Below are 18745 nucleotides of genomic sequence, written 5' to 3'. Positions count from 1 at the left end.
TCTCTGCCCCTCCCTGCTCATGCTCTGTTTCTCTCTGTCTCAAAAATAAATAAAACATTTTTTTTAAATTAAAAAAAAAAACAAAAAGGAAAGGGGGGAAAAACGAAACTGTTTCAAAGACAGTGAACAACAACAGACAATGAAAGACAATGATTCCTGAGAGGCCAGGAAAAAATGACACAGGTCCCATGATTTCCTAAGTTTATGGATACAATGCAGGTTCCGGGTCACAGCAAATGGAAAGAGCCCAGACAAGCCTGGGCGTTCCCTAAGTTAAGGAGACAGAACTCAGAGTCTGGGGAGACCAGGGTAAAGAGAAGCCACAGAACAGAGCACCAAAGAGAATGCTATACAAAGAACGAACTCCAAAGACATGCAAACAGTTCCTACTGAATGTTAAGAGGAGTCCTGAGCAATGCATGCAGGGAAAGAAATTACCAGAGGTGGAGCAAAGAGAACTACTAGGAAGAATCAGAGATAACAATGCCCCCAATTCACAAAAATCTAGCAAACTGCCTCTTTCCAGCAGCCAGACTAGAAAATATCACAATTCACAGGCTGTTAGGAAGAGTATCTAGGATAGCTTTCCCTAATTATTAGGGAAATAATTAGCCCTAAACCTAACACTCTGGTTCCTCAAGAAGTTAAACATAAAATTACTTTATGATCCTACACTCCTAGGTATACACCCAAAGAACTGAAAACGAGGATCACATCCATGCACACCCATGTTCATAGCAGCACTAGGACCTTTTGGGTAAAAATTGGCTAAACATCCATCAATAGATGAATGGATAAACAAGCATGGTATATATACAAAACTGAATATTATTCAGCCATAAAAAAGTATTGAAATATGCCATAGCCTAGATGAACCTCAAAAACATTATGCTAATTGAAAGAAGCCAGACTCAAAAGGTTGTATTGATTCCATTTATAGGAAATAGGCAGAATAGATAAATCCATAGAGACAAAACCCAAAAGATGGTTGGCAGGGATGGGGGAAGAAAGTAATGAGGAGAAATTGGAGTGATAGAAGTGTTTTGCAACTAACAGAGGTGATAGTTGTACAACGCTGTGAATGTACGAAATGCTACTTAATTGTCCACTTTATAAGGGTTAATTTCTGTTATATGAATTTCACCTCAATAAATTATTATTTAGAAAAATAAGAAACCAGAAAATGAAAATGGAAACTAAATACTGATGTAGGAAGAAAAAAAACAAATGGTAAAATGAAAATTTAAATTTCGCCATGTCACTTGGTCCATAAATGCAAATGGTCCAAAAATCCCTAAAAGGCAGATTGCCAAACTGAATAAAAAAAAGCAAGACCCAACACTGCCTGGGAGAAATGAACTTTATATATAAAGGTATAAATAAGTTAAATGCAAAAAAAAATGACATATGCCATATGAATATTAATCAAAAGAAAGTAGAAATGGCTAAATATTAGAGAAAGTAGTTTTCAAAAAAAATGTTACTGGAGATAAAGAAGATCAATTTCATAACGATAAAGAGGTCAATCATCCACAAAGTAAATACAAAATCTGAAAGTTTATGCACCCAATTATAAAGTGTCACAATACATAAAACAAAAACTACAATAGAAAAACCCATAATTACATATAGTCAGAGATTTTAATACTAGTCTCTTAATAATTGACAGAAAGAATAGACAGAAAATTGGTGAGAATACAGAAGATCTAAACACTATCAACCAACTTGACTTAACTGATATTTATAAAACACTCTACCCAATAACAGATGAATACACATTCTTTTGAAGTACACTAAAGTTATTTCATTTGCCAAGATAGTTCATATTCCGAAATAAAAGAATTCTTAACATAAAAGAATTCAAAACAAATATTACCTAACCACACTCTTAATTTTGAATTTACAAATATATTAAAAATCAATAACAGAAAGATCTCTATTAAGTTCCCCAAATATCTGAAAGCTAAATAAAATACTAAATAATGTACTGGTCATAGAAGAAATCAAAAGAGAAACACATGCAAAGAATGAAACTGAACCACTTCCTTTCACCATACATAAAAATAAACTCATAATGGATTAAACACCTAAATGTGAGACCTGAAGCCATAAAAATCCTAAAAAACAGGCAGCAATTTTTCTGACATTGGCCATAACATTTTCCTACATAGGTCTTGTAAGGCAAGGGAAATAAAAGCAAAAATAAATGATTGAGACTACATCAACATAAAAAGATTCTTCACAGTGAAATAAACAACCAATAAAACTAATAAGCAAAACTCTGAAAGGGAGAAGATATTTGCAAATGACATATACAATAAAAAGGTTAGTATCCAAAATATATAAAAAATGTATACAACCCAATACCCTGTAAACAAATAATCCAATTTAAACCTGGGCTTGAAAAAAAAAAGACCTGAACAGATACTTCTCCAAAGAAGACATGCAGATGGCCACAAAACATGAAGAGATGCTCAAAATCACTCATCATCAGGGAAATGCAAATTAAAACTGCAATATCACCTCACACCTGTCACAATGGCTAAAATCAAAAACTCAAGAAACAAGTGTTGGCAAGGATGTGGAGAAAAAGGAAGCTTCTTCCACTGTTGGTGGGAGCGCAAACCTTTGCAGCTGTGGAAAAGAGAATGGGGATTCCTCAAAAGGTTAAAAATAGAACTACTCTATGATCTAGTAATCACACTAAAGAGTACTTACCCCCCACCCGAAAAAAACCCACTAATTTCGAAGGGATACATGCATCCCTATATTCACTGCAGCATTATTTACAATAGCCAAATTATGGAAGCAGCCCAAATGTCCATCGATAGATGAACAGATAAAGAAGATGTGATATAGGAGTGCCTGGGTGGCTTCATTGGTTGAGTGTCCTAGCCCTGCATTGGGCTCTGTGTGCGCTCTCTCTCTCGCTCTCTCTCTCTCTCTCTCCCCTCTCAAGCATAGACATTAAAAAATAATTTTTAAAATGTGGTATATACATACAATGGAATATTACTCAGCCATAAGAAAGAATGAAATCTTGCCATTTACAACAACATAGATGGATTTTGAGAATATAATGCTAAGTGAAATAAGCCAGGTAAAGACAAATATCATGATTTCACTCATATGTGCAATTTACAAAACAAAACAAATGAGTGAAGGGAAAAAAAGAGAGAAAGACAAACCAAAAAACACTGTTAACGATAAAAAAACAAACTGATGGGATGGGTCTCCTGGGTGACTCAGTCAATTAAGCATCCAACTTTGGCTCAGGTCATGATCTCACAGTTCATAGGTTCAAGCCCAGCATCCAGCTCTGTGCCAACAGCTCAGAGCCTGGAGCCTGCTTCGGATTCTGTGTTTCCCTCTTTCTCTCTGCTCCTACCCTGCTCATACTCTGTCTCTCTCAAAAACAAATAAACATTAAAAAAAAAAAAAAAAAAACCCTGGTGGTTACCAGAGAAGAGGAGGCGGCGGGGTGAAATAGGTAATGGGGATTAACGAGTATATTTATCATGAGTACTGAGTAATGTACAGAATTGCTGAATCACTATATTGTACACCTGAAACTAATATAACACTGTATGTTACATTATATACCACAGTAGTATACAGTAGTATACTATATACACTATAAAAAATCTTTAATAAAAATATATGCCATTTAAAATAGCACAAAAATAATATTTACTCGAGGATAAATTCAAGGAAAGATATACAAGGCATGTCCACTCAAAACTTAAAACATTGCTCAGAAAAAATGTTAAAAGTAAATGGAGTGAAATATTGTTCCATGGATCAGAAGATGAAATATTTTTAAGACACCAATTTCCCCAAATTGATGCAGAGATGCAATGCAATCCGAACTAAAATCCCAACAGAATCTCCTTTGTAGAAACTGACAAGCTGATCCTAAAATCCATATAGAATACAAACAAAATAAAAAGCAAAACAACTTTGAAAAACAACTTGAAAACGTTGGAAAACACTACCCAATTATAGGATATAATTATAAAGCTACAATACTCAAGACAATGTGGTATTGGCACAAGATCAAGAGACAGAACAGACCTAAGAAGCAGATGCACATAAATACTGACAACTAATTTCCAACAAATGAATCAATGCAATTCAGTGAAGAGTAACTTTTATAGCAAGTATGACTGGGACATCTGGATACCTGTACACGAAGAACAAATATTTTAACTTCAATCCACATACTGCACCATATAAAAATTTTAACTCAAAATCAGACCTAAAAGTAAAACCTGGACCTATAAAAATTCTAGAAAAAACAGGAAAAAAACGTGTAGCTAGGCTTAGAAGAGTTACTAGATATAACACTAACAGCACAATCCATTATAGAACAAAGGAACAAACTGGATTTAATTAAAATTAGAAATTTCCACTTTTGAAAAGACTGTTAAGGGATAAAAAGTCAAACCACTAATTGGAAGAAATCTTTTTAAAGCATATATCTGTACCCACAATACATACAGAATTCTCAAAACTCAATAAGAAAACTCAGTTAAAAAAAAAAAAACAAGTTAGAATACTTCACCAAAGAAGATGTTAATAAACATGACAAGATGCTCAACATCATTTATGATTAAGGAAATGCAAATTTAAACCATACTGATAACACTATGCACCTGTTAGCATGACTAAAATTAAGAAGACTAACCATAATAAACGTGGACAATAATGGAGCAGAAGAAACTCTATCATACACTGCTGGTAAAAATGTAAAAAATGGCACCTCTTTGGCAGTTCCTCAGTTCCTTAAAAAATTAAACACACATACACTATATGATCACACTACTCTATTCCTAGAAATTTTTACTCAAAAGAAAGCATATGTTTATAAAAAGACTTGAACAAGAATAGTAATACTAGATTTATACAGACTAAAACTGGAAACGCAAATGGCAATCAAATAAACAAATGTGATATATCCACACAATAAAACATTACTCAGCATTAAATGGAATGAACTACACCATCACCTCAACAACATGGACGAATCTCAAAATAATCATGAGTAAAATAAACAAAAATTAGGGGCACCTAGGTGGCTCAGTTGGTTAAGCATTCAACTCTGGATTTCAGCTCAGGTCATGATCTCATAGTTTGTGAGACGGAGTCCCAAGTCAGGCTCCTGTGCTGACAGCATGGGGCCTGCCTGGGATTCTGTCTTCCTCGCTCTCTCTGCCCCTCCCCTGCTCACGTGCTATGCATGCTCTCTCTCAAAATAAATAAACTTAAAAAATATATATATATTGTATGGTTCCATTTATATGAAACTCTAGAAAATGCAAACTAATACATACTGCCAAAAAACAGGTTACAGTTGTATGGAAGGGGTGAGAGTGGGGGATTAATAAGAGACACAAGAAAACTTTTGGGAGTGATGAGTATGTTCACTATTTTAATGTATATGTGTATAAAGGTGTTAATTTTATGACAAAATTCACAAAATGATACTTAAAATATATGCAGTTTATTATATGTGAATCACATCTCAATAAGACTGCTAAAATAAAAACAATTTTTAAAACATCATTAACAAAATACACTATATTTGAGGTCATAAAATAAAACTTAACACATGTTAAAAAAATGAAACTACACAAAGTACATTCCCTGACAACAGAAATGAACTGGAAAGCAGTATCACAAAGATGTCTGGAAAATTCCTAAATATTTGGAAGTTAAGTAACACATTTCTTAATATATAAATCAAATAGGAAGTTTCAGGGAAAATTATAACAAATTTTGAACTGAATGAAAGTAAAACATGGAATGCAGTCAAGAGTGTGTTAGAGAAAAATTTTAGCTTTATATGCTTATGTCAGAAAAAAAGAAAGCTCTCACATCAATGTCTTCTGCATCGATCTTAAGAAACTAAAAAAATAATAAATGAAATCCAAAGCAAGGAGACAAAATAATAAAAATAAGAGCAAAGATCAATGAAATTAAAAACAGAAAAACAACAGAGAAAATCAAGACTGAAGCGGAGTCCACTCTCATCACTCCTCATCAACATTTTACTGGAAGTCTTGCCCAGTGAAAAAAAAGAGAAAAATAAATAAAAGGTATGCAGATTAGAAACCAAGAAATAAAACTATCACTATTTGCAGACAACATGGTTATTATCTACATAGAAAATCCCCTGGAATCTAGAAAAACATTCCTGGAATTTAATAAGTGAGTTTGGCAAGGTCACATAACATGGTGTTAATATACAAAAATCAATTGTAGTTATGTACTAGCAATGAACAACCGGAAATCAAAAATACCATAACAATAACACTAAGCACAAAGAAATACATATAAAGCTAACGTAATATGTGTATGATCTGTATGCTATGCAAAAAACTACAAAACACTAATGAAAAAAATCAAAGAAGACCTAAATAATTGAAGAGCTACACCAGGTTCATGCTGAGGGGAAGACTTGTTAAGATGTCATTTTCCCAAAAATTGATCTACAGATTCAATCCCAATCAAAAAAATGGTTAGACACAGTATTGGCAAGCTGATTTTAAAATTTACATGGAAAAGTAAAAAAATTAGAATAGCCAAAACAATCTTGAAAAATAAGAACAAGTTTGAAAGCCACCCTACCCCATTTCAAGACTTACTATAAAGCTATAGTAAAGATCATGTGGTACTAAAATTAAGATAGACACATGGAGATCAAAAGAACAGAGTCGAGAAATAGAAACATGCAAATATGGTCAACTGACTTTTGTCAATGTACAACGGCAATTTAATGAAGAAAATAGTCTTTTCAACAAATGGTGCTGGAAAACCTGTAGTCACAGCCAAAAAATGAACTCAGACCTGTACCTCACTTACACAAACATTGACTCAAATGGGTCATAAATCTAAAAGTTAAATGCAGAAGAGACTTATAGGAGAAAAAGGTTGTGACCTTGATTTAGACAAGGAATTCTTAGGTAGAACACGAAACACACAATCCATTTTTTTTTAAATGCTAAATTAGACTTCATCAAACTCAAAAACTTTTGCTCTGCCAAAGGCATTAAGAGAATGAAAAGACGAGCCACAGACTGGAAAAATATAATTGAGGGGCACCTGGGTAGCTCGGTGAGTTGAAACCGCCTCCAACTTTGGCTCAGGTCATGATCTTCCGATTTGTGAGTTTTAGCCCCACATCAGGCCCATTGCTGTCTGTCTGTCGGTACAGAGCCTGCTTCAGATCCTCTGTCCCCCTCTCTCATCCCCCCCAACTTGTGCTCTCCCAAAAAGAAAAGAAAAAAAGAAAAAGCATTTAAAATAATTTTTTTAATGTTTATTTTTTGAGAGAGAGAGAAGGCAGAGAGAGAGGAAGACCTAGAACAAAAGCAGGCTCCAGGTGGAGCTGTCAGCACAGAGCTCCACAAGGGGCTTGAACTCATGGACCATGAGATCATGACCTGAGTCATGAGTTGGGACACTTAAGAGACTGAGCCACCCAGGCACCTCTTTAAAAAGTTTTTTTAATATGTAGAAAAAGCATTTAAAAATACATGTGGCTACATACCTGACAAGGGACTTATGCTCTAAACATATAAAAAATTCATCAATAAAAAATAACTATTTTTTGAGAGAGAGAGAGAGAGAGAGAGAGAGAGAGAGAGAGAGAATCCCGTGAAATGCATAGAAAGAGAAGTAGGGCTCACCCTAGGTGGGGTTCATGCTCACCCAAAACAGGGCACAAGGTCACCCAATGAGGGACTCCATCTCATGAACTAACAAACTGTGATCATGACCTGAGCCAAAGTCAGATGCTTAACTAGACTGAGCCACCCAGGCTTCCTAAAAAATAACTATTTAAAAATGGGCAAAGTATTTGGGGATCCCCGGGTGGTTCAGTCAGTTAAGTATCCAACTCTTGATTTTGGCTCAGGTCATGATCTCACAGTCAAGAGATTGAGCCCCGCGTCAGGCTCCATGCCAGGCGGTGTAGCCTGCTTAAGATTCTCCTCTCTCTCTCTCTCTCTCTCACCTTCTCCTCCTCTCCCCTGCTCTCACTCTCTCCTCCTCTCTTTCAAAAACAAAAACAACAACTAAAAAATGGTCAATTGATAAACCAAAAAGTGGGAGAAATATTTGAATAAACACTTTAACAAAGAGGTACAAATGGCAAATAAGTGCATTAAAAGGCGTTTAATATCATTAGTCACAAGAGTAATATAAAGTAAAACCAGAATAAGATGCCACCACATCTATGAAAATGACTAAAATTTCTAAAACTAACAATACTAAGTCCTGGTAAAGATGCCAAATAACTGGAACTCTCATATATTGTTGGCTGGTATGTAAAATGGTATAGCTACTTTGGAAAACAATTTGGAAGTTTCCTATACAATCAAGCATGCACTTACTGTAGGATCCAGTAACCCAATTCCTAAAAATAAAAACTTATGTTCACAGAAAAACATGCATGTGAACATTTATAGCAACTTCATTCAAAATCACTAAAAACTGGAAACCACACAACATCCCTTTCGACGGTGAGTGGATAAACAAATTGTGACACATCCATACAATGGAATATTACTTAGCAAAAAAATAAACCATTGATACATACAACAGAATAGGTGAATCTCAAATGCACTAACTAAATGAAAAAGCCAGACTGAAGAGGCCACATATACTGCATAATTCCATTTATATAACCTGCTTGGAAAGGCAAAACTGTAGGGCTAGCATGCAGATCAGCAGTGGTCAGGGCTGAAGAGTTGAGAGGGGCCTGACTACAAAGGGACAGGACAAGAGTTTTCTGGAGAACCGTAATGTATGTTGGTTGTGGTGGTAGTTATACTAGTCTATGCATTTGCCAAAAATCATTGATCTATATCAAAATGAGTGAATTTTGCTGTATATTGAATTATTTTCAAAAAGAGGTTATGGCGATTCTTTTTAAAAAGGAAAGGCAATTTGGAAGGAATAATGATAATAATGCAGACCGAAAACACGGTCTCCAGAACAAGGTCAATTGATACAATGGGGCACTTACTTGGAGATGGACTTAAAAAGCCAGGCAGAAATCTAGTTATCCAAAGTATTGAATAATGTCATGAAGGTGAAAACACTGAGCTGCATATAAAGTGTGCCTTTGGTCCTGATTTGTCTTAAGTCTGAGACAATTCTAATTTTTTTTTAATGCTTATTTATTTTTGACAGAAAAAGACAGAGTGCGAGCAGGGCAGGGGCAGAGAGAGGGAGACACAGGATCCGAAGCCGGCTCCAGGCGCTGAGCGGTCAGCACGGAGCCCGGTGTGGACCAAAGCTGGAATGTTTAACCGACAGAGCCACTGAGGCGCCCCAAGACAATTCTAACCATATATGACGTCACAAATGAGGACAAAGGAAGGTTCTCAGACTAACAATCAGGCAGCGTTTTAGCCTTTATTTGTACTAGTATCTCAATCAAGGGTTCTTAACATGAAATACCTAGATAGAATTCTAGGAATCCATGAAAGTGGATGAAACAAGGATTCATCTTTATTTTCACTAATGTCTAACTGAAATGTGGTATAGTTTCCTTAGGTCATGAATGTATGCAACTAACTGTGGTAGACTAAACCAGATCTGTGCCTCCATCCCTTACAAAAATCATGGATTTTTCTTATCACATTATATTACCACAGATCCTCTGCTATCTTATTTTGTATGCAACAATAAATATTTTAAATAATATATTTGAGAGATTTTAGTCCTTTGATAACTAAAGTTATACAGGAAACTTTGTAACTTGTGTATTTCATTTCATACATTTAAAATGTATTAAATCTCTTAAAACACAAATAAAACATTATCCTAAGAGAAGGTTCATAGGCTTTCCCGGAACAGAAGAGTCCACAACAAATAAAAAGTTAAAAATCCCTGCTCCCATTGTGCAAAGCACCTCCATGCAGGCATAAAGTGTCCCTCTCTCCATGGGTATGTAATAGTCTACACCCGAGACAGGGAAACGCACAGCTTTCTTTTAAGCAATAATCATATTTGTTTGCAGTCACTAGATAGTAAAGTCCATATAAAATTAAAATGTATACATACGAAGACAGACCCTGGACTGAATACTACATTGTTGAACAAAATGTACTTTGTGAAACTACAGATGAGAATAGCTAGCCTAAAAAAATAATCAATCTATGTCTCAAATAGGAGTTTAATGAAAGCAATATAAAAATGATTTATGTTGCTAAAAACTCATGGAAGAGTAGGAAGCTGAGTTTTGTTTTCTAAATCCAACACTGTACACACACTGCAATATCTTTTCCCATTTTTCTCACTTAAAAGGTAAAAAACAAAGGATCTCAAACCCTCTAAAACCAAAGAAACTAGATTTTAAATAACTCGAGTTCTAAAATAAGAAAATTCTTATGATTCTCTGGGTTAAACAGCAGTAAATTGCCAGCCAAGTGAAATACAGCAGTCATTTAAATAATGAAAACGCCCCAAACAGGAGGAGGGAGTAAGAGAATCTAAACTCCAAGAGCTGCAAATTCAATTGTGGATCAAAGAACAACCGAAAATTAAAAACAAAACAAAACAAAACCATTCTGTGGTCTGAAGATGATCTGGTCAGAAATATGGGGGGAAATAAGAAATATTCTTGGAGAAAAAATGAATATTACAAATATTACAGTAAATATTACAAAATTAATTATATCACAAAGGCATTATCTCCTTCCTATCAATAAAATGTACTAGCTAAAATTCTTTCTCATTAGGAATATACTGCTTATTTTATAACAGAATCAAGGGACAAGCTGAATTTGCTTTTCCATGTTCCCTATCATTATTGATGACAAAATGAAATGTACCCACACAAAACCACTTATTCAATTTCAACTTAACAGTATTTCAGTTTTATGCATATAGTTACCATAATTTTTTTGAACTTTAACAAAAATGTACTACATTCCATCCTTAATAATTTCCCATATCTCTATCCATATCTTAGAAATGTTTCATTATAAGCAGTCAAAATTATGACTCTTCAGATCATTTTTTTCTGATTACGGAATCACTATGTACTCATCTCAGGAAACTTGTAAAATACAAAAGAAAAAAAAAAGCCAAAACATTTTTTAAAAAGAAGATAGAATTCCCCATAATCTAACCAACTAGAGACAAACACTGTAACCATGTTATTTCATCTACTGCTACTATCTTACATTTTAGTAATCATGCCACTAGTCAATGTTGACAGGACACTTTGAGTTACTTAGTTAAAAGCTTTCCATACATTATTTCATTTTATACTTAAAACAATCCTATTCAAGTAGGTAAGTGTCATTTTACACATAAGATAACTAGATTTTAAAAAGATTAGGAAACATGCCTAGGGTCACAGAGATTAGTGGTAGACCAGCACTCAGCATTAATCACTATGCTATTCCACCATTAATGTATATGTAGAGAGAGAATGCCGTATTCTACTCTAATTTCCAGATCATAAAAATTATAATATATAATTAAATTTAACATAACACTATGGACATACCATAATGTACTTAGTCACGCTACTGGATCAGATTATTTCTATATAGTATTCAACATGGTGTGAGTCGTTCAATACAAAATTAAAAAGTAGGTAAATGAAAGACTTGCTTATCTACTTCTAAATTTAAATTAAAATATATTAATTCAACTTACTCTTTTACTGAGGCAAATAACTGGCCACATACTGCAACCTAACGTGCAGCAGCAACAAAGGCAGCCACAAAGTAGCCAACGTACATTAACAGGAAGGTTCTTCTTAAGACAACTGTTAACTCTGTTGATGCTGGCCTTAAATTCTTCAGGAGCTACCTAAAGAAAAATTTTAAGAAATAATAACACTGCAATACAATATTAATGTCAATAAACATGTCTCATTAGCATAAATATTTTTACTAATTTGTTAGGAAAAAACTTTACTTTTGAGGTATATAAATGTACCTAAGTAAATAATAGACACTCACTTTTCCAGTTAATGAAGAAGGGAATTCTGATTCAAATTTGTTGCTCAGTCCAAATCTATTTTTAAAAAAAGAAGAGAAATATGTTATTACATGTCATTATTGAAAAAAATAGACCATTTAACTTAATCAAAGTTCAAGTAAATAGATGCAACTTGAGGGATGCCTGGGTGGCCCAGTCAGTTAAGCATCCGGCTTCGGCTCAGGTCATGATCTCACTGTTCTTGAGTTCAAACCCTGCGTCAGGCTCAGTGCTGACAGCCAGCTCAGAGCCTGGAGCCTGCTTCAGATTCTGTGTCTCCCTCTCTCTCTGCTCCTCCCTCACTCATATTCCATCTCTGTCTTTCAAAAACAAACAAACATTAAAAATTTAAAAATAAATAGACACAACCTGATAGGGTAACAGTGGAAATCTGAGACGCAAAAACATTGTAGTTAGCAATTTATGAAATGCAACAAGCAATTTTAGCAGCTGAATCAAAACTTGTAAAAGAGACTAAAAATACAGAGAGAAATGACTTCTCTGGGGCTCTTTATAAGCCAAATACTAGGGTAATGAAAAACAACACAATTGTCCAGTTTTGCCAAAATTACTGAGATTCTACCAACTAAGTAACAGAAAGCCACAACCTCTGCTATTTATTGGTTATTTTTTAGGTCAAGAGCACTTGTTAGCAGTCAAAAAAGCAGAAACATGCCTAAGAACGCAAGTTGGCCAGTTAGCATTTTCTGAGATCAGCACATCTCTGCTGTTATTACAGCCAGAGAATGCCAAAAACATCTGGAACAATGTGAAAACTTCCAAGGACGAGGACACCTGCTATACATACATACCCCCAAAGAAATGAACTGAGGCAGTACATTTTAATATCCTTAAGCTTTTAAATGTCTCCAAAAATCATGAGATTTGACTGGGCACTTGACTCTTTCTTTGTATAAGTTATTAGGAAAGAATAAAATACTCATGGATACACCAGTAATAGATTACTCCTAGAAATAAAAACGGAGATACTTAAATATGATGACTTGGATCCTGAACCCAAAATTTCTTCCAGTTTTATTGCTATAACTGACATATTACCACTGTGTTAGTTTAAGCTGTACAACAGGACTTGATACATGTATATACCGTGAAATGATTACAGTAAGTTTGCTTAACATCACCCCACATAGTTACAATGTGCCCCCCCCCCCAGTGATGAGAACCCTCAAGATCTGCTGTCTTAAGGACCCTTATAAATACACAATGCTGCACTTTAGGTAGCTGGCACTAGTAAGGAGGATCCCTGAGATATTCCTTAGGAAACAGCTGGCCACGGAAGGTTTCTAACTTAACCATCCGTAGAGCCAAACAGGAAAATCAAATAAGGTGAGCTATGTGAAAGCAGCAAGGAGTGGTGGAGACTGGCCAAGTGGAAGGTATACAGCATTGTGTGTGTATATGGAGTCATGGGACAGGTCCAGCTGATTACTGTCCTACTAGAATGCAGCTCCAATTCTGACAAATTGTATGATTTTCTTTCTCAAAGAGGAGTTGGGAAACTAGATTTCTATGTAAATTTTCCCATCTTTAAAATACTGTGCAAGGCAAACAAAACACTGCTGGGGTCAGGCTGTGGGCTTCATTATTATCTAGACTTCCCCATATGTGAATGGTGGTCTTGGAGACCATTTTATCATTATCATAAGTAATTCATACATTATTTTATAGAAGCATTGAAATGGTACTAATCTGTCTTTATAAATAATGGATACTGTTTACAAAACAGATTATAATACAATTACCTAAGTCCAAGCCAAAGTTCTTTTCAAACTGATCATAAACCGGCAACCTCTGCTGCTATACATAATCCTAGCATTAATGCCAACGAAAGACTGAAAGGCTGTAAGTTAAATATATTTTCTGTCTATGCAGGGGTCTCAGAGCAATGTGATTCTACTTGAAAAAACCCCAACCGATAACTCACTTCCAACCTCCAAAGTCCTGCCATGAGGAAGAAGTCACTGTTAAGTGTTCAGTGATAGCTCTCAGTGAGGCATCTAGATAATGAACTTCCTTTTCATCTATTTCCCTTGGGGAAGAGGACATTCGACCAATGTTTAGTGAGTATAAATTATAAATTTCCATCTCTTGAACTATTATCTCCCTTGGTCTGATGGTTCTCTCTTTCAATCAATAATTTCCATTTCAACCATGTTTATTATTGCAATTAACCATCTCCTTCCAACTGGTCTTTGAACATTTTTTTAAAAAGCAGCCACCAGACACCTCCAAGTCTCCTAAATAGAAAAGTCTCCCCCTTTCATCCCAATCATTAAACATTTAACACAGATTAAATTATTTCATTGAATATCTGTAGTTTACTGCCAGGTAATATGCTAAATTGAAGGGAGCAGTCCAGCATGAGTTTAAACCCTAATTTCCTTTCTTTCTAGAGGCTGAATATTTCCTTATTGGCTAAGTGGCTGAGTGTTGATGCTTTGCCCAGGGAGCACAACCAGCTAATAAAGTGTCCTGTTGTTCCTGCAGGTCAGGGCTCCTTTTAAGTCAGACTTGTTATTCTTCCAGTAAGAAATGGTCATTCCGAGGACATTCATTCAGTTCCTCTTCAGTCATACTTTAAGTTTTATCTTAGGAACAGATAGTAAACCTTCCTCTTCCTTCATCTCACCCCTCAAAAGAATGTCCCAAGGAAGATCACGCAGTGACACGATTAACACTATATGGGAGTGCTTAGTTTTTCTACCAGCCATTAACTTGGTGCTGATGATTTTTCCATTCCTCTTTGCTCCTGTTTCCCATCCACAGAACAAGAAGACCTGGAACGAGGGTAAAGAAAATGCTGTGCCTGAAGTCCCAGAAGTCTCCCCAGCCCAACAGGAATGAACCCCAACTGTGCCCTCTCTTCTAAACTCTCTAAACAAGTCACTTAATATTCAAATCCAGCACTCAGGATTACCAGGAGAATGAGCCATGATAATCAAGCGCCCCCTCTTCATCTCCAGTTGGAATATGGTTCTCGGCTACAGGGGAATTCAAAGGTTTGGAGTCAGGACCTCTCTGCCCTCTTAAATCCTTGAGGACCTCAATAAGCTTACGTTTATGTGGTTTATAATTACCAGCATTTTGGATTGGGCATTAAAACTGAGACATCTAAAACATTTTTAAAACTTATTCATAAAGAAAAAAACATAGTATATGCTAACAAATACAACATTTTAGAGAGAAACAAGAAATTTTAGAGAAATAAGTACTGTTTTACATGTTTACATCTCCTTAATGCCTGACAATGGAAGACAGGTGGATTCCCACATCTCTGTGCAAACTGCTGTGATATGCCCTGTTGGTTGATATTTATAAAGAAACTTAGGTCTCACCAGATTTGTATTTGGAAATTTACGTATATCATTCTTTGATTATGTACCAAAAACTCAACACATGGTAGTTTCTTAACTGTTTTTTTGCAAGGAGGAAACTGGAACCGTATCAATAAACTTTTAATACTTTGTTAAATAAAATTCCATTAGTATATTTTGCCTTTTGAAGGCTTTACCTATGCCTGATTTTATAACTTCATGCATTTGTCTCTTAGAAATGGAAATATTACTAAGTTGAGTTATATAGATATTTCAAATGTTGACATACTTTATTGTATGTTATTAGAATCATCATATTCATTAATAGAACAAGTGATCTCATCAGAAAGGTCTTTTAAGTATTGAGAAGCTGTCAAGTTCACGGTGACAGATACAAGTTTTCCAAAATTATAATTTTCATACTGAAAGCTAGAATTTAATTATTGACAACAAATGTTATCAGTTGTTTACCTTGAAGTGACAGCTCTGCTTTATTTTTTAAAAATTTTGTAATGTTTATTTTTAGAGAGAGAGAGAGAGAGAGAGAGAGAGAGAGCGAGCACGGGTGAGGGAGGGGCAGAGAGAGAGAGGAAGGGAGACACAGCATCCAAAGCAGGATCCAGGCAGCACAGAGCCCGACGTGGGGCCCAACTCATGAACTGCAAGATCATGACCTGAGCCAAAGTCAGACACTTAACCAACTGAGCCACCCAGGAGCCCTCAGTCTTTATTTTAAAACAATAATATCAAGAGGGTTACCTGTGTGGCTAAGTCAGCTGAGCATCTAACTCCTGATTTCAGCTCAGGTCATGATCTCACAGTTTGTGACTTGGAGACCCATGTTGGGCTTTTCACTGACAGTGTGGAGCCTGCTTAAGATTCTCTCTCTCTCTCTCTCTCTCTCTCTCTCTTTCTCTCTCTGCCTACTTCTCCTGCTCACTTTCTCTCAAAATAAACAAAACAAAATAATAAGAGGCTGCAAGTTAACTAACCAGCACTACATAAACAAAAGAAAAAATGATTCATTTAAAAATATTTGCCGTACCATCTATACCTTAAAAACTAAAAGCGTATCATTTTAATAGTTGTTTTTCTAGCTTCGAATGTTACTGGTAGAGATAAGCAATGGTTGTTAATTTTAACAGGTCTCCATCTCCTAAAAGCAGGAGAAAGGAAAATGTAAGGAAAAGTAGGGAGGGGGAAGTAAAGGGAAAGAGGGAGCGATGAAATAAAAAAACAAAGTAAGCATTAAAAAAGAGCTACCAATAACTGTCTCATTTACCATTCAATACTTACTGTTAGTCCACTAGATGGATTTAAAGAAAATGTAGACATGCTATATCTACATCTATTCCTATCACCTAAAAGACCTTTTCCTCAATTATGGTTAAAACACTCATGACTTCAGAATTGATAAAATATTTTAATTTTTTTTAAAGAATGGCAAACATAACAAAATAATATATAATAAACTTACCCTATTTTACAAGTTTACTATTAGAAGTTTACAAGTCAACTAGTACTTGGAGAATAGATAATTCACTCAAATCACAACCACCAAAAACCATCTATGTAACACTTCAAGAAAATAAGGTCCTACAGAAGACGACTTACATAGCTTTTTAAAAAAAATTTTAAAGAAAACATGTACAAGGCTGATTTTTACTTTTATGTAGTTGGAGGTAATTTTGAAAGTTCATGTAATAAACTCAGTAAAGCTTTGGAGAGACAGCAACTTTACACCTAAATCTATTTAGTTTGTTTATTTAAGCAATCTCTACACCCAACATGGGGCTTGAATTCATGGCCTTGAGATCAAGAATTGCACACTCTTCCAAATAAGCCAGCCAGGTGTCCCCAACACGTACATCTAAACGGAATCTTCAAATAGGCTTGTTTTACTCCTATCCCTTCTTCCATTTCACTGTCACCTCATTCCAACAATTTTATAGCCATAATTCAGAGTGTAAATCACTCTAATCTGTTACCCAACACCATCATCTTCATCCAATTCAGAGTCTCCCTTTCCTGATAGACTGCTTCCCTTCCAAACTCCTTTTAATATTTAATTCTAGTACCCCTAACCTATTGATCTACTACCTGGATACCTTCTTATATCTTCTCTTTAAATTTTTTTTCTTCTTTAGTATAATGAAAAGTCCTGTTGGAATGACACTCTTTCCTAGAATTTCTCAATTATAGCTTATTTCCTCGGAGTCCACCTTTCAGACTCCATCTTCCATGTTCCAATAATAGTTGACTATTTCCTCCTGTACGGTCCTTATCATATCTTATTATAATTATGTTTACAAGCCTAACTCCTTACTCTGATAAATACTGAGTTGTTTATAGGTAAGTATGGTTCTTAATTATACTCCAAATGTCTGGCCTGATGCCTGATAGTCAATAAATGTTTGATGAATAAATTAATTTCCAATACAAAAGAAATAACAACATTCCACTAACTCCTCATTGCAAATTTCCAAACTGCGGTTCTCTCTTCCTCTGATGCCCATGATTTCTGTTTCTACTACATTGTTCTAAGTCTCAACCATCATTTTCAGTCTTCCAGGTTACTCCCTTTGTTGCAGGTCCACAAAACTACCCTCAGGTTTGATGATGCACTAGGATGACTCACCTGACTCAGTTGTATTCACAGCAAAGGATAAAATGCAAAATCAGCACAGAGAAAAGGTACACAGGACAAAGTCCAGTGGAAACCAGCAATAAGCTCGCAAGAGTCTCTTTTCAGTGAAGACACAAACAAGGATGCGTTCAATTCCTCCAGCAACTAGTTTTGACAACATGAATACAATATTGTCTACCAGGAAAGTGCATTAGAGATTCAGTGCCCAAGGCTTTTATCAGGAACTGATATGAGGTACCCTCTGCTTAGTACATACCAAAATTCCAGATTCCCAGAAGGAAAGCAGGTGTTCAGCATAAACCACATTGTTTGTTCAAATAGTTTAGGCTCAGTGAGCCATTCCTATCAATTTGGGGACTACTGGGCACTTTCCAAAAGTTCATGTTCCGAGACACCAGCCAAGAGCCAAGAGTATGAGCAAGTATTTCCAAGGACAGCAGTCTCAAGCCTACTGTGTTAACTCTTTTCTGTACACCTTCCTCCTAAGGACATACATCCCACTCTCAAAAAATAAAGACTATTGTCTTTATCCCAATCACATTTACCTATGTCTTCAGTATCTTCCCCATCTCTCTCAATGCAGGCAAGCTTCCCAAAGGCTAACCAAGTGCTCCATGTTGTATCTCCTCCAGTCTCCTCTGTAATCCGCTGTATCGTTCCATCTCTTCTGGCTCCTTACACATTGCCTACAAACCTACCTAAGTCTACCCAGCCTGAGAATCTGAACCCCTATCTTCTTCTTCTTTAATGAATGATG

At 35.5% G+C, this 18745-nt stretch overlaps 1 protein-coding gene across 2 annotated transcripts in view; it reads right to left on the bottom strand.

Annotated features, from left to right (window-relative positions):
• The window catches only part of CHIC2 (cysteine rich hydrophobic domain 2), a 57146-nt gene that overhangs the window by 20137 nt on the left and 18264 nt on the right, over positions 1 to 18745 (bottom strand). For both annotated transcript variants that reach the window (XM_029945805.1, XM_029945810.1), the window contains exons 2-3: positions 11988 to 12042; positions 11680 to 11835 (exon numbers count right to left, since the gene is read on the bottom strand). In XM_029945805.1, coding sequence (XP_029801665.1) covers positions 11680 to 11835; positions 11988 to 12042 — 211 coding nt within the window. The remainder of the gene's footprint in view (positions 1 to 11679; positions 11836 to 11987; positions 12043 to 18745) is intronic.

This window comes from Suricata suricatta, chromosome 1, assembly GCF_006229205.1.
Source record: "Suricata suricatta isolate VVHF042 chromosome 1, meerkat_22Aug2017_6uvM2_HiC, whole genome shotgun sequence".
Classification (NCBI taxonomy): Eukaryota; Metazoa; Chordata; class Mammalia; order Carnivora; family Herpestidae; genus Suricata; species Suricata suricatta.
The sequence above is the reverse complement of the archived record's forward strand: the minus strand, read 5'-3'. Positions and strand labels throughout refer to the sequence as shown.